Source organism: Oncorhynchus clarkii, unplaced genomic scaffold (genome assembly GCF_045791955.1).
Source record: "Oncorhynchus clarkii lewisi isolate Uvic-CL-2024 unplaced genomic scaffold, UVic_Ocla_1.0 unplaced_contig_11825_pilon_pilon, whole genome shotgun sequence".
NCBI classification, from domain to species: domain Eukaryota; kingdom Metazoa; phylum Chordata; class Actinopteri; order Salmoniformes; family Salmonidae; genus Oncorhynchus; species Oncorhynchus clarkii.
The window spans coordinates 36,449-59,319 of record NW_027258357.1 but is presented as its reverse complement, the minus strand read 5'-3'; the positions used below and the strand labels follow the sequence as shown (position 1 = coordinate 59,319).

The 22,871-nt window shown below is 42.4% G+C and overlaps 2 protein-coding genes and 1 long non-coding RNA gene across 3 annotated transcripts; all 3 read right to left on the bottom strand.

Annotated features, from left to right (window-relative positions):
- Positions 1–651: 651 nt before the first annotated feature.
- Positions 652–4,242, bottom strand: LOC139396795 (uncharacterized). Its single transcript, XR_011630871.1, has 4 exons — positions 4,154–4,242; positions 3,738–3,903; positions 1,141–1,186; positions 652–1,047 (listed from the first exon to the last, which is right to left on the bottom strand). It is a non-coding gene; the product is annotated as an uncharacterized lncRNA (long non-coding RNA).
- A 128-nt stretch (positions 4,243–4,370) lies between these two features.
- LOC139396794 (V-set domain-containing T-cell activation inhibitor 1-like) lies at positions 4,371–6,698 on the bottom strand. The gene is made up of 5 exons (XM_071143711.1): positions 6,547–6,698; positions 5,389–5,706; positions 5,042–5,314; positions 4,559–4,879; positions 4,371–4,468 (listed from the first exon to the last, which is right to left on the bottom strand). Exons 1-5 carry the CDS (start codon positions 6,644–6,646, stop codon positions 4,371–4,373), a joined length of 1,110 nt encoding a protein of 369 aa, XP_070999812.1. The 5' UTR covers positions 6,647–6,698.
- A 10,889-nt stretch (positions 6,699–17,587) lies between these two features.
- On the bottom strand, positions 17,588–21,088 carry LOC139396796 (V-set domain-containing T-cell activation inhibitor 1-like). The gene is made up of 4 exons (XM_071143713.1): positions 20,894–21,088; positions 19,630–19,920; positions 19,496–19,555; positions 17,588–19,146 (listed from the first exon to the last, which is right to left on the bottom strand). The coding sequence occupies exons 1-4, from the start codon at positions 20,985–20,987 to the stop codon at positions 18,983–18,985; spliced, it is 609 nt and encodes a 202-aa protein (XP_070999814.1). The 5' UTR covers positions 20,988–21,088; the 3' UTR covers positions 17,588–18,982.
- Positions 21,089–22,871: the final 1,783 nt, after the last annotated feature.

The following is a 22,871-nucleotide window of genomic DNA, read 5'->3' as shown; positions in this document are numbered from 1 at the left end:
TCTTACATGGTTGGGGTCGTGAGAATTTTCAGTTATCAGAATGGGAATACGTTTGGGAACCACTGGCCTAATGTATCTGTGTTCAATCAGGTGTGGGCATATGGTGCCGAGGCTGTAAGGCCACTAGATGGCGATGTTCGGCTGTCTTTGACCTGATCCATCTCTGGGTAGGAGTTGCCCTGAGGCACAGATCTACAATCAGATTTCCCTTCCCAAAGTCTTATTCTAAACCCTGAATGAGAATACAAAACTGACCTCAGATTCTCTAGAGGGACCTTTATCTTACTCCAACATGAACACAAGTTCAGCACATGATCCTGCAAGTTTGCAAGCCTCCTCCCAGAATCCAGGAGTCACTGACCAGTCTCAAGCAGGACCAATGGTATTAGACCAGTGTCTTCTGGTTACTGGCAGGTTGATGTGGACACGAGATCAGGAAAATGGTTGCATTCACCTGTGGACAGCTCCCATGAATACCATTCAGGCTCTGTAATGCATCAACAACCTTTCAGACACTGGTGCAGTGTTTCCTTGGAGACCAGGCATTATTGACTAGGCCTACTCACTGATCCAAATGTTAAGAGGTGGAAAACAGAGGTTTGGTTTGGGGTTGAGCAGGCAACGTGAACTAGAAGCAAACAAAGTATAGTGAAGTTAACATATTTAATAACATTGTTCATAGTATTACGTGGAATGATAAGGCTTGTATGAATATTTTCTCATTAGGACATTAGGACAGCCTTTAAGTAAAGAAACCAATCAGAATGTGTTATTTGACTGGTAACTCCAGCCTAGGTGAATCTTCTGTTGGTTTTTAAAAGTCTCTGTTGGTTAGCATGGGAAACATATATTTGCCTGCTGTGAGATGTTTGAATGTCCACTGTGAATAAGGTCCATTTTCACCTCTAGGTCAACCTCTTCTTAATTCTTGAGACACTGCAACAGTATTGCTGCTATGTTAGCACTTCACCTTGGTGTTCATCAAAATATCTCCCCCTTTTTGTCCCCGATTCAGAAGTTGTTTTCCAAATGGGCCGTTTTCATTAGCTGCACAGAGAAAGATAGGTGGATAAGTCGGTTTCATTTCATCCCACGAACAGAGTTTTATATCACTGTATACAGACAACAGTCCTACAGTACCTGTGGTGGAGGCAGTCATCTCACATTCAGCTGCTGGTGACATTCTCTGTAGAACCCAATCAGAACCATTAGTCACTATCATTCTAAATTCAGAACATTTTGATTTGTTAAATGGCTCAATAGAGGCTAACTATGGTTGTTAGAGTGAGGGGAAAAAAGTATTCGTTCCCCTGCTGATTTTGTACATTTGCCCACTGACAAAGACATGATCAGTCTATAATTTTAATGGTAGGTTTATTTGAACAGTGAGAGACAGAATAACAACAACAAAATCCAGAAAAACGCATGTCTAAAAATGTTATAAATTGATTTGTATTTTAATGAGGGAAATAAGTATTTGACCCCCTCTCAATCAGAAAGATTTCTGGCTCCCAGGTGTCTTTTATACAGGTAACGAGCTGAGATTAGGAGCACACTCTTAAAGGGAGTCCACATAAGCAATCAATCAATCAGATTCCAAACTCTCCACCATGGCCAAGACCAAAGAGCTCTCCAAGGATGTCAGGGACAAGATTGTAGACCTACACAAGGCTGGAATGGGCTACAAGACCATCGCCAAGCAGCTTGGTGAGAAGGTGACAACAGTTGGTGCGATTTTTCGCAAATGGAAGAAACACAAAATAACTGTCAATCTCCTTTGGCCTGGGGCTCCATGCAAGATCTCACCTCGTGGAGTTGCAATGATCATGAGAACGGTGAGGAATCAGCCCAGAACTACACGGGAGGATCTTGTCAATGATCTCAAGACAGCTGGGACCATAGTCACCAAGAAAACAATTGGTAACAAAGGACTGAAATCTTGCAGTGCCCGCAAGGTCCCCCTGCTCAAGAAAGCACATATACATGCCCGTCTGAAGTTTGCCAATGAACATCTGAATGATTCAGAGGACAACTGGGTGAAAGTGTTGTGGTCAGATGAGACCAAAATGGAGCACTTTGGCATCAACTCAACTCGCCGTGTTTGGAGGAGGAGGAATGCTGCCTATGACCCCAAGAACACCATCCCCCACCGTCAAACATGGAGGTGGAAAAATTATGCTTTGGGGGTGTTTTTCTGCAAAGGGGACAGGACGACCTCACCGCATCAAAGGGATGATGGACGGGGCCATGTACCGTCAAATCTTGGGTGAGAACCTCCTTCCCTCAGCCAGGGCATTGAAAATGGGCCCTGGAAGGGTATTTCAGCATGACAATGACCCAAAACACACGGCCAAGGCAACAAAGGAGTGGCTCAAGAAGAAGCACATTAATAAGGTCCTGGAGTGGCCTAGCCAGTCTCCAGACCTTAATCCCATAGAAAATCTGTGGAGGGAGCTGAAGGTTTGAGCTGCCAAACGTCAGCCTCGAAACCTTAATGACTTGGTGAAGATCTGCAAAGAGGAGTGGGACAAAATCCCTCCTGAGATGTGTGCAAACCTGGTGGCCAACTACAAGAAACGTCTGACCTCTGTGAATGCCAACAAGGGTTTTGCCACCAAGTACTAAGTCATGTTTTGCAGAGGGGTCAAATACTTATTTCCCTCATTAAAATGTAAATCAATTTATAACATTTTTGACATGTGTTTTTCTGGATTTATTTGTTGTTATTCTGTCTCTCAAATAAACCTTTTAAAACCATTACAATTATAGACTGATCAATTCTTTGTCAGTGGGCAAACGTACAAAATCAGCAGGGGATCAAATACTTTTTTCCCTCACTGTTTTATCATCATAACAGCTTCCCTTCCCTTTCTGTTTCAGGTAACTTATTGTCCCAGCTACTACAGCTCCTCTCTCTTCAGAGAGAGACTGTCTGGGACTTCCAGAGGGATCCTGTTACATACAGGTAAAGAACCTGCATTCATCAAGGTGTGGGTGTGATGCTACAGTAAATAAACTCACTATCACAGTGTAGCTACTTCCTCCTCCCGTCGCAATATATATGTGCACCATGCACACGCACACAATAAAGTAAACCAATACTTTAAAAAATGATGTCCCACAATCAATCAACTACCTCTCCTAATAATGTATAGTAACTGATTGATTAACATGCCAGCAAGTTACTTCTGATAATGAAACAGGTCCTGTCCTGTCCATTCAGTGTGTGTAAAGGCTGACAGGCCTCTCGAAGACACAATGAAGTTGAATGAGACAAAGCAGGGGATAATATACTGTCACTGAATATTAAGTATTATGAATACAGAAGACAGTCATTGGTAAATGCACATTTTATATTTGCAAAACAAAGTATTTTTGTAGTCAAATATGGTGCTGGTCCAGAAATAACCCCTAGCTCCTACCCTCCTGCTTGCCACTCCATATGGATCCTAAATGATTATGATTATAACTTCACCTTGTCTTCTGTAGGTAACATTTTCATAATTGCTTATAGATAGTTACTGAATTCATTCAAGTCTCTACAAGATTCTAGTGTCTAAACCAGTAGTGATTTTGTCATCAACATATTATATAATCAATAATAGCCATTGTCTCTTTCTAAGAGAGACCATGACCACATCCTGTAGAACACCGACACATTTCTTATCATATTCTTCTTGACTTTTGACTCTCTCTCTCACACCAGAGAGAATTCTAGAATGCCCTTTTTGTCTTACCCAGGATCAATATCCTCTCCCTCTGTCTGAGCTACTGGTATGTCTGCTGTGGCTGAACCCTCTTCCCCTTGATCTTGTTGTTGTCTTTCTCTGTCTTCCTCTCTTTCTTCTTCATTCTGTAGTGGTTTTCCACTCTGATCGTTTTCATTTGGATCATTTGTATTTGCTGGAGGGGGATAGGTGAGTTTAGGGTGAGTTAGCAGGATTCAGACACACAAACAGCTAGTATGAGTAAATGCAGTGGACCAGGTGAGTTTAGGGTGAGTTAGCAGGATTCGGACACACAAACAGCTAGTATGAGTAAATGCAGTGGACCAGGTGAGTTTAGGGTGAGTTAGCAGGATTCAGACACACAAACAGCTAGTATGAGTAAATGCATGTAACCATAAGGACATTAATATTCCATGGACGTCTACCTGTGGCAGAGAGAGACTCTCCCTCTTCAGGTGAGATGGTGTTAATCTCTTGAGACCTTGTGGGCTTTTTGGATTTGCACAGAAAACCTTGAGACAGGAGACAGAAAAATATCAGAAACTGAAAGCTGTTCATCAAAAGCCACCAATGTAACCCTCCTCTCTGTTCATCAGGAGGTGGTTGTGTTAAATGGTTCAACAGATTATGATGTCATCATCATCATAACTTACCTCTCAGGAGGAAACATATCACTGCTGCTATAATCACTGCTGCTATTATTATACCAGTGATTGAACCTGGACTCAGTCCATCTGAAACTGAAGGAGAAAATACAGAGTATCAGTTTTATTGTTGAATGTGATCCTGTGACTTACAGTGAGGGGAAACAGTAAGAGTAAACTTTGTACCATCAGATAGTTTATCAGGTGTGATCTGCAGGTAGGTGAGGATCAGGTGTGTGTCTCTGGCAGTAGAGAGTTCACAGCTGTAGGTCCCCTGGTGGACCATGGTTAACTTGTGGAGCTGAAGGCTGCCAGAGTCAGACAAATTCTGAACCTGCTCCTTCCACTTGTCAACAACATACATCTGAGCTGTACCGTTGGTGAAGGTGGAGGTAAGGATGGTGACTATCTGCTTGAACGTCCAGGTGAGGTCAAAGGTCGGGAGGTCAGACTGAGAGACACTGCAGGGGATGGACACCTCACTGCTTGGAGATCCTTGGACAGGAGCTGAGATGAGGTCATGAGAAAGAGCCTTTTTAGGATGGTCTTTGCATATTCTGTCTCACATTGATGTGTTGTGTTTGTACAGTTTGCAGCCAGATAAATATATTGATGAATTTATTCATTGATTTATGAATTGATTGATTAATAGGTTGATCAACTTATAACCTTGCTGTTTCAGGGTTGCTGTCCTTTCTACTGTCCCAGAGGTCACGGTACAGATGTTGGTTCGGTCTCTGCTAAACTGTTTTGTGCTGGTGATGTCATAGAGGCCCCGGTCATCCACCTTGATGCTGGTGGAGTTCTGGATGGTTCCAGGGTCAAATGAAAGGTCAGAGGGGGGGTCAGTGGACCAGGTGAGTTTAGGCTCAGGGTAGATACCTGTAGAACTGCAGGTGATGATGTCATCTGATAACTGTATTTCCACCAAGTGGACTGGAGCTGCAACAAAGTAGACATTACACATGGAGCAGCATGAAGTGATCATCATAGACAGACAGATAGACATTCTGTACCTTCCACTGCTATGTTAATGAAGGACTCCTTGTTGCCTTTAATAGTGCTGGTGTAACACTTGTATCTGCCCTGGTCCTGGAGTGTGATCCCTCTCAGCAGTAGTGAAGCGTTTCCTTTGGGGATCTGGTCATTGAACAGGGCTGTTCTCCCTCTGAAACTCTGGCTCTGCTGTTTGAACTGATCTGTACTGTAGTAGTAGGAGTGGATGATCAGGTCCTTGTCTTCTGGTTTCATCCAGTGGATGACTTCCTCACTGCCAGGCAGGAAGCTGCAGGGCAGGACACAATCCTCTGAGAACACACAGGTTACATGGACGTCTGGAAGAGAATAAACACAGAACACAGATTCATCAACACTGACTACACAAAACATTAAAGACACTGGCTCTTTCCATGTCATAGACTTACCAGGTGAGTACAGGTGAAAGCTTATTGATGAAAGCTTATTGATCCTTTACTGATGTCACTTGTTAATAAAATGCAAATTAATTACTTAAAAATCATAGAATGTGATTTTCTGGAATTTTGTTTTAGATTCCGTCTCTCACAGTTGAAGTGTACCTATGATAAAAATTACAGACCTCTACATGCTTTGTAAGTAGGAAAACCTGCAAAATCGGCAGTGTATCAAATACTTGTTCTCCCCACTGTATGCAAGTGCCTTTGAACAGGATATGAGAGTAGGTGCCAAGCGCACCGGTTTGTGTCAAGAATTGCAAAGCTGCTGGGTATCCACCACCCAAAGGACATCCAGCCAACTTGACAGAATTGTGGGAAGCATTGGATTCAACATGGGCCAGCATCCCTTTGGAATGCTGTCGACACCTTGTAGAGTCCAAGCCCTGATGAATTGAAGCTGTCCTGAGGGCAAAATGGGGGTTTACTGTCCAAATAGTTATAATCAATGTTTAACACTTTGCCTTAGGGTGGAAGTGGCCAAAGATCACTATGCACAACAGGAAAAGTCTGCTCTTTAATTAAATTGTCAGTCTTCTATAATGACCAACATGTTTATGATCTACAGTAATTCATGTGTCTGAGAAGCTTGTTTTACGGTATCATATGATATGGAGTCTGGAGTCTGCACTGTAATATTTTGAGACAAACATAAGGTAAAGACAGATGAATTAAGACAGAATGATGATGGTTGTTACTCACCTCCCCCATCTGTGGGTGTGACAGTCCACAGCAGAATCACCAGACAACAGACCCCAGACAACAGACCCCTTAATGTCATGGAAACCAGACCCCAGGCCATCTCCACAGAGACCAGACCACAGTGTTATCGTTGTGGATACAAACTCCTCTCTGTCAGAATCTAGTAGCTGTGTTGACACACTTAGCCAAATCCAGTTAGTCACAGAGTAAAGTGCCCATTCCGGTTTTGTGTTGGTATGTGAATGTCATTCCTTAGCAGTAAGCCTAGTTTCACTCTTCAAGAGCAGTGCATTGGTAGACCAGGTAAAAGGATAGTTCACTCAAATTACAAAATGACACATTGGTTTCATTACCCTGTAAGTAGTCTATGGACAAGGTATGACAGCAATTCATGCTTTGGTTTAGTTTCTGGCACTGTTTCCACATGCTAATATTTTCAGGTATCAAGTTTTTATTGTCACGTGCACCAGTTCAGTGCAATGCCTTTCTTGTCAGCTGTAAGGGTGCGTGCTGGTGGCAGGGAAGTCAGGTGCAAGAGATCGAACTTGGTATAAAACGGAGCAGTTTAATAAGTGCTCAAAAACTCAGAAAACCAAAATATACAAAATAATAAAAGTGGGAACAAAACCCGTGGCACACCAGAACATATCTGGCACAATGTTTACAAACAAACAATCACCGACAAAGACATGAGGGGGAACAGAGGGTTAAATACATAACATGTAATGAATGGGATTGGAACCAGGTGTGATACAAGACAAAACCAAAGGAAAATGAAAAGAGGATCAGCGATGGCTTGAAGGTCGGCGACTTCGACCGCCGAACGCCGCCCGAACAAGGAGAGCGACCAACTTCGGCGGAAGTCGTGACACCAGCTCTTTTCCCTGTAACAGTATAAATATCAATATACAGTAAGTAATCACTATCAATATACAGTATAGTACTATAAAGTAAAGTAGAAGAAAAACACATGGGAAATAGAAATAAGAAGAACATGAGAGTGTAAGTAAGCTAAATACAGGGTCCGTTCCAAAACCATATTTACAATGTGCAGGGGTACTGGAGAGGAAGGGCTCAATATGTATAGGGGTAAGGTGACCTCGGCCTCAGGAGTAGCAGCAGCTTATATGATGATTGGATGTGTGTGTGTGTGTGTGTGTGTGTGTGTGTGTGTGTGTGTGTGTGTGTGTGTGTGTGTGTGTGTGTGTGTGTGTGTGTGTGTGTGTGTGTGTGTGTGTGTGCCTGTACCTATACAGTAGTAACATGTTATTTAACTGGTAACTACAGACGAGGGGAATGTTTTGGTCTAAATCTCTTGCTTAGCATAAGACAAATATCTTTGCATGGTGTGAGATGTACCAGCGCTTAAATATCCATTGTGAACAAGATCCATTTTCACCTCGAGGTGACCCTCCCTGTCACAAATTCCCTGCCGGTTACTGTTATCAGCACCTCACAAACCTGAGCTGCACACTCCACTCCCCATACCCCACGACTGGAGCCTGAGAGTCTAGGGGTACTATAAACCTGCCTCTCAAACTCTGACCTGTGTCACCTGTGCCCCGATAGGTTGCTAGGGGTGTTACTAGGGGACCGGACATCTGCCCAACTCTGGAACATACAGGTCACACAATACTGTCAGTGTCCCTCAAGCAGGGCAGAGAGCAACATCTGTCTCTTCAATAGTGTCAGTGTCCCTCAAGGAGTGACTGAGAGCAACATCTTTGTCTCTACAATAGTCAGTGTCCCTCAAGCAGTGGCAGAGAGCAACGTCTCTGCCCATCAACAACTGGAACAACTTTTGTTCCTTAAGGATTAGCCCTTTTTTTAAAAACATTTTTGCCAACAATGACATATCCAAATCTAACTGCCTGTAGCTCAGGCCCTGAAGCAAGGATATGCATATTCTTGGTACCATTTGAAAGGAAACACAATATATCACAATAGATCTGTATATTTGTATATCGCTGATTCATGATCTATGGGTTCGTGCAGATATCTAAGGGTTTGCGACATTCAGAATTTGACTGATGAGGTAATATTACATTCATAAGTGACTGTAATCGATAAGATATGAAAATATCTGGAGAGTTAGTTCGGAAATAGAAACTTTTTAAACATTTTGCTGTGGTGCCCCAACTTCTTTGTTAATTCACGTTACATGATTAGTTTAATAGCATAATTAAATTACATAGAGAATTGAGTTGATAAATGAAGTCTTCACATTTAATGATACGACACTTCAAATAACCTGTAATATCACTTCCGTTCTCAGAACAAGTACTTAAACACACTAAGGAAGACAAACATGGTGATTGACATTGGGATGAAAAATGGGAAAGCTAGTGGAATGGTAGTGGTTCTGAAACAGGAGAAAATGAATACACTGTACACAATACTACCCCCATATAAAATATTACAGAAATAAATAAAAGTCAGCATACAACAACAGTAACAACTAACTATTAAGTCTGCACCGAGGAGCAGGGTTTCAGATTCGAGGCTGGTAACATGCACAGGGTGTTCAAGCGCTAAGTCCTGGAAGTGTGGTTTCAGCATGTGAGAGGCAGTCTGAGTAAAACCTGGAATGGTAGTGTCGCATCGTTCCACTTTTAACCAACTAAACGTTGGCTTCAAAGCCATTTTGAGATCGTTGAACAATGTTTGAGAGATGACCGATATTTTTGTGCTTGAATTAATCAGCGCATGACAAGTTAAGCAGTCCTCCAGGACTGTTTCCAGGTATGGCCGCTTAGAGTTGCATTTAGTGAACATATTCCCCACAAAGTGGAGTGGTCGTTCGCAACGATGTGATGTGCCATATCTGTTCAAGATGAAAGCAGATAAACTTTTCGGATGTTGAGTGGGCTTGGCTTTAGTGAAGCGTTAGACCTTTTTCTTCGCAACGTTTGTATCCGTATATAGACAAAGCCTGTGGGCTTGTTTCCTGATCGAGCGGGCCCTGGATAGGGTCTCGAGTGAGAGCGGGAAAAATTTGACTTTTAACGTCCTTGCTAAGGGTGTTAATTCCTGCAGACCTGGTGTCTGGTAATTCCCCGTCTAGTCCTTGTGACTTATCTTTGAACCTTTTCTCACATTTTTCTCGCTTTAGTTCTTCAAAAGCTGTGCTTGCAAGCTCTCTGAGTTGTAAGATAGGCAAGCCATCGTGGGCTGTAGGTCCCAAGTAGGTAATGAAATTGGGATACATGTTCAACAGAAACATTTCTTTGAATGGTAACAGCTCTTCCATTCCTGTTTCAGTGAGTAGGCCACAGTAAGATGAACAAAGCCTATGATAGTAATCTCGTGTGTGTTCATTCTGAGGTTATTTGACATTGTTAGCCAGTGAGCTGATGTGTGTGCAAGTCGCAGAACCACTGAATTCTAATTTCAAAGCTGTGGCAAGTTTAGCATTGTTGTCACGCCCTGACCTGAGAGAGCCTTTTATTGTCTCTATTTTGGTTTGGTCAGGGTGTGATTTGGGTGGGCATTCTATGTTTTGTTTTCTAGGATTGTGCTTCTATGTTTTGGCCGGGTATGGTTCTCAATCAGGGACAGCTGTCTATCGTTGTCTCTGATTGGGAATCATACTTAGGCAGCCTTCTTTCCCTGTTGTTTTGTGGGTAGTTGACTTTGTTAGAGGCATTATAGCCGAAGTTAAGCATCAAGGTCGTTTCTTGTTTTGTTGGCTACATTTTCTATAAATAAAAGGAATATGTACGCTCACAACGCTGCACTTTGGACCACTACTTACGACGCCTGTGACAGTTGTTGTTTAGCATGTGTTGCTGTTGTAGACAATTAACCTCGTCACCTGTCTATTTGACGTTCGTTTCAACAGGTAACCCTGTCAGAATCCATAGCGTTCGGGTAGCCATCCAATGCGTCCTCTATGTCAGCTAGGAACGTCTCAGTATCATTTGGCTGACCTGGAATGGGGTCAAAGGTGGGGACATTTTTGACAAGTTTGTCAAGGCGCTCCGTGTCAACTTGGCGGAGAGGGTTGGCTTCATCATGTGGGGAAATTGAGGTCGAAAGTCCAAGAGAATAAGACTGAGGGACACATGAGGGAGGCAAAGTCTGAAACCTTCTATGTCTTTACTCCTTTGAGTACCGAGCTCCAGTTGCTTGGTTGGGTAGTCACGCTGTAGCGCATGACCGATCTGAAATTCCTTCAGATGGTATCTAAGGGTGATATTCTGCTGCCTAGCAGAGTCAACTTGAGCGCTTAGAGAACTGATTTTGGACATGTGAGTGTCGCACTTGCTCCGTTCGGTATCATACTTATCTGTCATGGTTTGCAGATAGAGGTCTTCAGTATGGAGCGAGAGATTCAGTGATGCGATTTCCTCCGCTTGCTTAGAAAATCAATACTTCCATCTTCATCACCTGAGTTCTCTCATCATTCATGGGTCAACAACTTCAATGAGTTCTGCTGATTTGTCATCCAACTTCGTCATTGTGTTCATTAACTGATCGTCTTTGGTCTGCAGCAATGTTACTTTGAGAAACGTTCAACAAAACTGCTTGCATGTTATCAAATTGCACGTTTGAAGTGGACTACATCGTATTTAGTTTTGGCTAAATCGAGTTGTTCCTGTAGAAAACTATTTTGTTGAAGAGTTTGTGCTCATTCATCATCATAAGTATTTGCAATTACTTTTAATTGTTCAGATTTGAAACACAGTTCCTCGGCTAGCAGAATGTTTTCATTTCCTGCTTTTGTCAATAGTTGCTCGGTTCTCTCCACCTGTCCCTTCATGTCAGCCATGTCTTGCACCTGCTTCTGCTGAGCACTGCGGTACTGGACCGATGCCAATCTTTGATGGCGATACATCAGGGCTAAAGTGGAGAGAACCGTACAAAGCCTGTGTTCGTTGGTTGATTTTGGAGAGCGTTGTTCGCAATTCCTGCTATTGTTCCGCTAATGTCATAATTAGGGTTTGAATTGCTGCTGAGGTCAGTGATCAATCCTTTTAGGGGTGAGGGTCACTAATTAGCGGGGCAGTGGGGCACATTATTAGAACATTTGAGAGGAAAAAATGTCCCTATGATTTCAAAGTTTGGGTTTGGATTTATTGAAAGCTGCAAAAACGATTTTTATCTATTTATAGACGTTAATAAACCATCAATACTATCAGCAATGCGGGAGTTGGACGTGAATGAATTTGCAAAATAAAATCGTGATTCACATAAAAATAAAAACAAGATTACTCAGTCCATTTATATTTTCCAACGGGGCTTTACATTTGGGTGAGTTTTAGTAGCCTCGTTTCAACGAGTTTTAGTAGCCTCGTTTCACTGCCAAAAATACAATTATACCATCTAGAAAAAGTTTTATTAGATAAATAACAACACGTCACATACAGGTAGCCTAGTCAAATAATTAACATCCAATCACATTAACCATTGCTATCTCATGGGAAATCCAAACGTAGCTGCTGCTCATGTTGGTATCTGTACTGATTGCACAAAAGGCATGACAGGGAGACATAGTGGAGCGGTAACGCGCATGCAAGCAGTTGCTCCCGATGCCACTTGGGTACACTGCAGCGTCCACCGAGAGGCTCTTGCTGCCAAGGGGATGCCTCATAGCTTGAAATACATTTTGGACACTACAGTGAAAATGGTTCACTTTGCTAAAGCAAGGCCCCTGAACTCTCATGTATTTTCTGCACTATGCAAAGACATGGGCAGCGACCATGTAATGTTTTCAAAAAATATATATTATTATATATATATTTTTTTTTATGTATATATACATTTTTTTTAGCCCTTTTTTCTCCTCAATTTCGTGGTATCTGTTACGTTCCACAGTTTCTGTGTTGTTGTGGGTTTGTATGTGTGTATTTCAGGATGGCTTCCTGGATTCCAAAGCAGCTGATTGGTCGGCCCATCACTAATTAGAGCTCTGACCCCGCCCTCTCGTCAGGGGATACAGCTGTCTGCAATTACCGACTCCTTCTGCAGCTTGAAAAGCAAGTGTTCCTTTGTTAGGAAAGGGAGTTTCTTTGTATGTCCTGTGTTGGTTGTTAGTCTGGTATAATTTGTAAAGTATTTTGTAGCTGCTCCTGCAAACGGTATGTGTATACCATAGTGCCTAGTGTTTTTGGTTTATTCAAATTGTTCACTAAGTTTGAATTATTCTGTTTCATTTGTTCCCAGGGGACGGCACCTTGGGAGAGTTTAGGCAAGAGGGCTGCAGGCATACATATACCCGTAGTAATTACTGTCTATGCACACTAGGTAAGACCTGGGCGGACCACCCCTTGTATTTTGGTTAGCGCGCCAGGTGGCATTAAGAATAGGTAACCACTGGGTAGGCAGGTAATGTAGACGAGGGGGAACTTTAACTTTCCCTTTCTCTGCTTTGGTTCTGTCCAGCCCCTTTTCCCCACCTTACTGTGTGAAGGAAGAATAAATTATCTGTAAACGGTAATATTCTCTGCCTTTGTCATCCTTATTTTTTTTTTATAATTGAGAGACCAGCTTAAATTTGTCTTTACTGACCATAATTTTCACTTGTTTGACCGCTTGCATGATGACGAGTTTCTCACACGACTGGCCTATTTGGGTGATGTTTTTTTCTCGCCTGAATAATCTGAATCTAGGATTAGACTCTTCGCAACTATATTTGATGTGCGGGACAATAATTAGGCTATGATTAAGAAGTTGGAGCTCTTCTCTGTCTGCATTAACAAGGAAAACACACAGGTCTTTCCATCATTGTATGCTTTTTTGTTGTGCGCAAATGAACTCAAGCTTACGGACGATGTCAAATGTGATATAGCGAAGCACCTGAGTGAGTTGGGTACGCAATTATGCAGGTACTTCTCCAAAACCGATAATACAAACAACTGGATTCGTTATCCCTTTCATGCCCTGCCTCCAGTCCACTTACAGATATCTGAAAAAGAGAGGCTCATTGAAATTGCAAGAAGTGGTTCTGTGAAAATTGAATTTAATCAGTAGCCACTGCCAGATTTCTGAATTGGGCTGTGCTCCGAGTATCCTGCCTTGGCAAATTGTGCTGTTAAGACACTGATGCCCTTTGCAACCCCGTTACCTATGTGAGAGTGGGTTCTCCGCCCTCACTAGCAGGAAAACTAAACACAGGCACAGACTGTGTGGAAAATGATTTAAGACGGAGACTCTCCAATACAACCCAACATTACAGCGTTATGTGCATCCTTTCAAGCACACCCTTCTCATTAACATGAGTTATTCACAATTTTCAATGTACAAATAAGGTTTTATATGTAAGATGGTTAAAAGAATAGCAAATATATTGATTATTATTTGTGCCCTGGAGAGCTCTATAAGAGCTCTGTCACTTCCCACAAGCTGGGTTGTGACAACTCACACTCGTTATGTATTATAAATGTATCGTATAGTGTGTGGCAGGCTTACAATAATGGGAAAAAATAACATTTGAGAGTGCGCTGACCCTGGTGTTAGAGGGGGGGTATGCAGCTGGAGGTTGAATGTTTGAAGGGGTACGGGACTGTAAAAGGGTTGGGAACCACTGATCTAGGTTAATATGGGAATGTTTAAAATATCTCATTTTAATTGGAAGAACCTGAAAGGTATGTTAGACAATTTCTTATTAAATTGATTGAGATGATATCCAATCAATTGAGATTGGCTGGATTATCAAAAGTGTAACTAGTAAATCAAATGTGAGGGTACATTCACCACCAGGGTCACTTATCCCAAAGGCTGAAGCTACATGGGATTCCCGTGAAGGCGGGGCTTCCGTCAGTACTGGGGGTTGTACTCAATGAGCTTTGCAAAAGCAAATTTCACTGATAAATCAAACCTGTATAGGCTATTTTGGAATTAAACTTTGATTAACCTGAAAGCATAGCAGTATCAAGGTTAATGTTGAAATTGTCTCATTTATAGAAGCCAATCAATTTGGATATTATTCAAAATGCCTATTTGAAAAAGGTAAGTCTGGTAATTTTACCTTGAGTTAAATTGAATGAGATGATGATATCCAATCAATTGAGATTGGCTGGATTATCATAAATAGCAAACCACTTCAACATGTAGCGACAGCTTGTCACGCCCTGACCTTAGAGAGCCTTTTTATTTCTCTATTTGGTTTGGTCGGGGTGTGATTTGGGTGGGCATACAAGTTTTTCTATTTATTTGTTGGCCTGGTATGGTTCCAAAATCAGAGGCAGCTGTCTATCGTTGCCTCTGATTGGGATCATACTTAGGCAGCCCTTTTTCCAACCTTAGATTGTGGGATCTTGACTTTGTATAGTTGCTGTATAGCCTGCAGAACTTTACGTTCGTTTTGTATTTTGTTGTTTTTCGGTGTTCATTTTAATAAATGTAAGATGTTCGCCTACCACGCTGCACCTTGGTCCGATCATTCAATCAACGAGCGTAACACAGCTCCATGCTTTCTGGTCTAATGTAAATTTTGTCACCAGTGGTTTGATACACTTATGGGAAAAGGGAGTTCCATGACGCCTGATGTAATGTCTCTGCTCACGTGGGCATGGCCACTGACTTGGTCAAGACCTCAAATTAAAACAATTCTCCTTCAGAAGACTAAGATCACATTATCCTAACCAAAAGTATTCTTATGCTTAATCATTCATTTTATACAACATTCAGATGCAAACCCCATAATTGAGAAGTGTATACAAACAAAGATACAGTAATGTGTGTTTCCTGTTCTTCATGAAGTCACCAAATGAAACAAACCCGACATGACTGTTCCTTAAGTGTCCACGGACTGGTTCCACTGTCACGTCCTGACCATAGAGAGCCTTTATTTTCTATGGTAGAGTAGGCCAAGGCTTTAGACTCTGTCAATCACTACATTCTTATCGGCAGACTCAACAGCCTTGGTTTCTCGAATGACTGCCTCGCCTGGTTCACCAACTACTTCTCAGACAAAGTTCAGTGTGTCAAATCGGAAGGCCTGTTGTCCGGACCTCTGGCAGTCTCTATTGGTGTGCCGCAGGGTTCAATTCTCGGGCCGACTCTTTTCTCTGTATACATCAATGATGCTGTCTTGCTGCTGGTGATTCTATGATCCACCTCTATTCAGACACCATTCTGTATACTTCTGGCCCTTTGGACACTGTGTTAACTAACCTCCAGACAAGCTTCAATGCCGTACAACTCTCCTTCCGTGGCCTCCAACTGCTCTTAAATGCAAGTAAAACTTCAACTGATCGCTACCATCACCTGCCCGCCCGTCCAGCATCACTACTCTGGACAGTTCTGACCTAGAATATGTGGACAACTGCAAATACCTAGGTGTCTGGTTAGACTAAACTCTCCTTCCAGACTCATATTAAGCATTTACATTCCAAAATTAAATCTAGAATTGGCTTCCTATTTCATAATAAAACATACCCTCGTAACACTACCGATCCTTGACTTTGGCGATGTCATTTAAAAAATAGCCTCCAACACTCTACTCAGCAAATTGGATGCAGTCTATCACAGCTGAGATAAGACGGGGCTTTACCTAGCAAAGACTTATAGATGACCTGGAGCCAGTGGGTTTGGCGACGAATATGAAGCAGGAGCCACCCATTTTGTCACCAAAACCCCATATACTACCCACCACTGGGACCTGTATGCTCTCGTTGGCTGGCCCTCGCTTCATATTTGTTGCCAAACCCACTAGCTCCAGGTCATCTATAAGTCTTTGCTAGGTAAAGCCCCGCCTTATCTCAGCTCACTGGTCACCATAGCAGCACCCACCTGTAGCACGCGCTCCAGCAGGTACATTTCACTGGTCACCCCCAAAGCCAATTCCTACTTTTCCCACCTTTCCTTCCAGTTCTCTGCTGCCAATGACTGGAACGAATTTCAAAAATCACAGAAGCTGGAGACTCATATCTCCCTCACTAACTTTAAGCACTAGCTGTCAGAGCAGCTCACAGAACTGCACCTGTACATAGCCCATCTGTAAATAGCCCATCAAACTACCTCATCCCCGTACTGTTATTTCTTTGCTCCTTTGCACCCCAGTATATCTACTTGCACATTCATCTTCTGCTAATCTATCACTCCAGTCTCTATCACTCCAGTGTTTAATTGCTAAATTGTAATTATTTCATCACTATGGCCTATTTATTGCCTTACCTCCCTTGTTTGCACACACTGAATAATACTTTTTTTCTAGTGTGTTATTGATTGTATGTTTTGTTTATTCCATGTGTAACTCTGTGTTGTTGTCTGTGTCGCGCTGCTTTGCTTTATCTTGGCCAGGTCGCAGTTGTAAATGAGAACTTGTTCTCAACTAGCTTAGCTGGTTAAATAAAGGTTGAATAAAAAATGTTTACAAAAAAATATTGATACAACAGTAGCTAAGATGTGAAGAAGTCTGTCCATCATAAAGTGCTGCTCTACCTTCTTAACAGCATTATCATCAAGGCAGGTCCTACAGGACCTAGTATTGTTGCACCTGGACTACTGTTAAAACATGTGGTCAGGTGCCACAAAAAAGGAATTAGGAAAATTGCAGTTGGCTCAGAACAGGGCAGCACAGCTGGTCATGTTTAGTTAATTAAATTGAAATGTGTCAATTGTGATCATGGTCACAGCTCTATCGCAAATGTATCATTCTCCACATGTCATGTCAGTTTCCCTGTGGACTTTTCTCTGAAATGAGATGTTGAACTGTCAGAGGCTATGCTAGATGCTATACTAGATGCTAGCTGCATCTAGCTCAGCAGACCATGACAATGTTAAATTGCAATTTATAAACCCAGATTTTAGTCAGTGCCTATTAAAATGAAAGTCAAACTTGCAAATAGGCCATTTATAATGGTTTGTAGTCTTAACATTTGGAACATAATAATGGCACAATTGCCAGAAAATAGCCTAACATTTGTTTAAAAAAAAGTTTGTCCCAAGTGTTTCTTGTACAGAAATGTTGAGATCCTCTGCACTAAAAATGTAACATTTTCTGTTAATTACATATTCTCTATATTCTCTATCGTTCTCTACTAAATTCGGGACATTATGGTGTGTTAAATGGCTAAAAAGAAGTTGACTATGGTTATTTTTTTTAAACCTTTATTTAAATAGGCAAGTCAGTTTAGAACACATTTTTATTTACAATGACGGCCTACCCCGGGCCAATTGTGCACCGCCCTATGGGACTCCCAATCACAGCCAGATGTGATGCAGCCTGGATTTGAATCAGGAACTGCAGTGACACATGCTGCACTGAGATGCAGTGTCTTAGACCACTGCGCCACTCGGCAGCCCAAACCATTTTAGGTAACTTATTGTTCCTGCTTCTCTTCAGAGAGAGACTGTCTGGGACTTCCTGCTATATACAGGTAAAGAACATTCATCAAGGTGTGGGTGTGGGTGTGATGCTATCACAGTGTAGCTACTTCCTCATCCCATAGCAAAATGCATGTGCACATGTAGCATGGTTCATTCTGCATTGTGTACTTTTAAATAGGACACTGCCACAACTATATGTCTGCTGGTTGGATTATTTTGTATTTGCCCTGCACACAAAGAGACAACACACAATATTTTAGCCCTTGGCGCAGTCGGAGCTCTCAGGCACCTTGCTAGCTGAAGGTCAGGCAAAAGAGAGAACCAAAAAGGAATAGCAGATGCTGCGTACACACATTCAGTGCACTACAGCACACCATACAATACAAGTAAAATGATATACAACATAATTCGGACAAACTAAAAGACATACCTGCACACGAAGAGACAACACACAATATTTTAGCCCTTGGCGCGGTCCTAGCTCTCAGGCACCTGCGCAAGCACATGGACACTCACTCAAACACTGTCCCAAGTATTCACAAGTTACAATAGATACCCTAGTTAGCGAGCTCGGTGAAACTTCTTACCATAAATCTTTATATTGTCCACATTGTAACAAACCTATAGTAGCATAACAGTACATTGTGTAACATTACCACAGTTTTATATTGAACGATTTTGGAGCCAAGGACAACATACCTCGCTAGCCGAAGGTCAGGCAAAAGAGAACAATAAGGGGGTACACAGATAACCCGCGATGGACCAAAACAAAATATACAACTTTTACAATATTGATATGAAAAAGTGTTTGTACACCAAAAAATGACATTAGCTATGCAGCTGCAATTAATTTACTATTAAGTACTATTATTATTATCAAATTATAAACATCCCCTTTTGACCTGGCCAATTTGAATTGGTCCTTGTGTGCAACTTGGTGCATAATCTAGGGGAACAACATCAGACTGCTACACACACACAATAAATTTAACTAAAACTTAAACTATGTTCCACAATAAATCAACTACTTCTCCCAATGTATTGTAATAGCCACAACCCCCTGGCTAGGCACTCCATGTAGATCTGAAGGATCCATTGCCTTTTGTAGGTGAAATTGTCATCATTGCTTATTTGCTTATCTGCAACTTAAAGTATCCAATTGTCACCTTTCCTCTTTGTCCTCCCCTGGGTCTATGTCTCCTCTTCTGTCTGAGGCACTAGTGTGTCTGCAGTGGCTGACCTTGTTGTCTTTCTCTGTCTTCCTCTCTTCCTTCTTCATTCTGAAGTGGTTTTCCACTCTGTTTTCATTTGGACCATTTGTATTTGCTGGAGGGGGATAGGTGAGTTTAGGGTGAGTTAGCAGGATTCAGACACACAAACAGCTAGTATGAGTAAATGCAGTGGACCAGGTGAGCCAGTGGACCAGGTGAGTTTAGGGTGAGTTAGCAGGATTCAGACACACAAACAGCTAGTATGAGTAAATGCAGTGGACCAGGTGAGTTTAGGGTGAGTTAGCAGGATTCAGACACACAAACAGCTAGTATGAGTAAATGCAGTGGACCAGGTGAGTTTAGGGTGAGTTAGCAGGATTCAGACACACAAACAGCTAGTATGAGTAAATGCAGTGGACCAGGTGAGCCAGTGGACCAGGTGAGTTTAGGCTCAGGGTAGATACCTGTAGAACTGCAGGTGATGATGTCATCTGATAACTGTATGTCCACCAAGTGGACTGGAGCTGCAACAAAGTAGACATTACACATGGAGCAGCATGAAGTGATCATCATAGACAGACAGATAGACATTCTGTACCTTCCACTGCTATGTTAATGAAGGACTCCATGTTGCCTTTAATAGTGCTGGTGTAACACTTGTATCTGCCCTGGTCCTGGAGTGTGATCCCTCTCAGCAGTAGTGAAGCGTTTCCTTTGGGGATCTGGTCATTGAACAGGGTTGTTCTCCTTCTGAAACGCTGGCTCTTCTGTTTGAGCTGATATGTACTGTAGTAGTAGGAGTGGATGTTCAGGTCCTTGTCTTCTACTTTCAGCCAGTGGCTGAGTTCATCACTGCCACGCTGGAAGCTACAGGGCAGGCCACAATCCTCTGAGAACAAACAATAAACACACGTTAAGTGAGCATCTGGACAAGAGAGGATTCAAACACAGACTCCTACACTCCCCAATAGTCAGATACCCTGGGAAAGTGAGGAGGCTCTTTGTTTATATCAGAGTTAACCTGTTATTATTGTTATTATTGTTAATATTAACCTGAGTCTATTCTGCTATTGTTGTCTTCCTCGGTCCTCCACCCTCCACACCCACAGCACCTAACCTCTAACTAAGATCACAATCTCAAGTAAAGACTCCAGTCAAACCTGAATGACTACACTTCCTTCATGCCTCTAATCATACCACACCCAGTCAGCAATCATTTACATTGATAAACTATCTTAGCCTGTCTTGTCTGTTAAGTTGAATCACTGATTCCTACTTTGAAGATGTTCAAACAATCACAGAGAGACGTTGATGAAACCTCATTTTCAGTCACATGATCCTTCATCTGTATAACACTTTACCTTAGAGTGGAAGTGGCCAAAGATCACTACGCACAACAGGAAAAGTCTGTTCTTGAATTAAGTAATTCATGTTTCAGAGAAGCTTGTTTTACAGTTAAACTGATGTGAGGTGATTCCAGTGAGTTTATATCAGTAAAACCCTGTCTGTCCTGTGTGATAACAACTTCCCTCCTCCCAGGTGCTGCTAGCTCAGCACTTACTGTCAAACAGACCTAGGACTACAGATGTAGGATCTACCTTGAGCCTGTTTGCTACAGCAGGAAAATAATCCTGCAGCAACAGGAAATGTGAATTATTATGTGGATTATAGTTACGCCTTTTTTGAAACTTGAGTACACTAAAGCTTTGCATTTCCTATTATGCAATAAAATTCATAGCAACAAAAGACTGATCAAATTAAGATCCTACATCTATTGGAGTTATTTTGGAATGTAATTTTTTGAGGCAGACAGAAGGTAAAGACAGATGAATTAAGACAGACTGATGATGGTTGTTACTCACCTCCCCCATCTGTGGGTGTGACAGTCCACAGCAGAATCACCACCAACATCAGACCCCTTAATGTCATGGAAACCAGAACCCAGGCCATCTCCATGGAGACCAGACCCCAGGTTTATCGTTGTGGAAACAAACTCCTCTCCCTCTTAATGGATTGTAAAGAATTCAGTACCTGTGCTTGTCATTCCAGTTCTTTTTACTATTTGCCAAATAATTGTAGGGCAAAGTGTACTGCATTGTGAAACATTTACAGATTAGATAGGGCCTTTCTGCTCTAGACAAACACTCCCCCCTTGTGAAGTTGTGACTGAGCTTGGTTTGCACGACAAAGCAGTGACTGTGCTAAAGCAGAATGTCATGGATAGACTGCAAGGTAAGCAGATAATGACTGAACAACTCAGTGAATCTGTCTGACTATGTAGCATTTTACTGGTTGGCCGATTAGATCTTTAAAGTCTGTATGAATGACATGACAATGAATTGGCCTCCCCTCCACATACTCTCCATGGATATCCACCAAGGATATGGTTGCCAATTATTTCCTGGATATAATTAAAGTTCTTCAACATTCATTACTTAGATTTATTTTTTGTCAAACATTTAAAAAAAGTTTTGACATACTGCTCACCACAGGTAGGTAAAAACAGAGACAAACTCTAAAAGGCCAATATCAGCAGACTCTAGGTGAAGGAAGTCTCTTGCAGTTATGTGTCCTAAATATTACAGTTCACTGCTGTAACTGTGGATCACTTCCAGGCCAGCTGATGGTGAGTAACATCAGTCCTGCCAGGTCTCATCCCAAGGCCTCAGGTAGACCTACTCATGGTACTGCTGCTCCATCCACCAGCTGTGTAGGTCATGCCGTCTCTGGCATGGCCGCGGGAACATGTTTGGGGGTGAGGATGTTGACATTTGTCGACAAGGTCTCTCCTGTGGTAAGGGGACTGCTCACAGACAAGCCTCTCTCATTGGCTGTGGTTTCTGGGATAAGAGACAATATGGAAGGGAGAGATTACTCACCAAACAGAAGTACACACATCATACACTAGTTAACATGCCGTCAAGGCTAAGTCTAGCAGTACGGATGTTTACGTTTCGGTTGGAAACAAAATTATTTTCTAATCGGTTCACTCTGAACAGAACCATTATTTTTGTTCTTGTTCCGTTCCACTGTTCTGACCAGAAAAATAAAGTTCTGACCCGGTTCAAACCCTAAAACACTAACGGTTTATATCGTTTCTTTGTTGTCACGTTTACTCCTGCTCCTCCCCTAACCCCCGGTCCTGGGATTCATCATTATGCACACCTGGCATCCATCATTACCCGCATCTGCAGATCATTATGATTCACACCATTACCTTCCTCATTACCTCCCCTTTATCTGTCCCTCCCTTACGTTCATTTCTCAGGTGGCATTGTTCCTGTGTTCATGCTATATCGCCAATGTTACGCTGTCTTGTTTCATATTTGATTAAACATTTCACCTGCTTCTCGACTCACAGCGTCATTGTTACAGAATACTGTCTCACAAAACTATGGAAGCAGCAGGAGAATCAAATGTCTCTGACAGTCAACGAACAAGCTTATCTTCTACATCAACACCATGACCAGCTGGCACAACTGGGGACGGCTATGGAGGAGGTTCTTCGCAGTTTGCAACGTCTAGAACAACCCCCGGAGGCGTTGGCTTCAACTAGCGGAGGACACTTTTTAACCAGTCGAGCAAGCACAACAACCCGTTCAGCAACCCGCTCAGGTTAGCGAGCGGGACCGGCTGCTGACCTGGGCGCACACAGCTGTTGTCGTTTCACATCCAGGTATTTCACACTATCCAATCCATCTCTGGGAAATACTGGTGGCCCACATTAGCGCAGGACATCACTCGCTATGTCAACTCCTGCTCCGTATGTGCTCAAACCAAGTCTCCCCGGAACGCTCCAGCAGGGAAGCTCCTGCCGCTTCCCATGCCCGAGCAACCCTG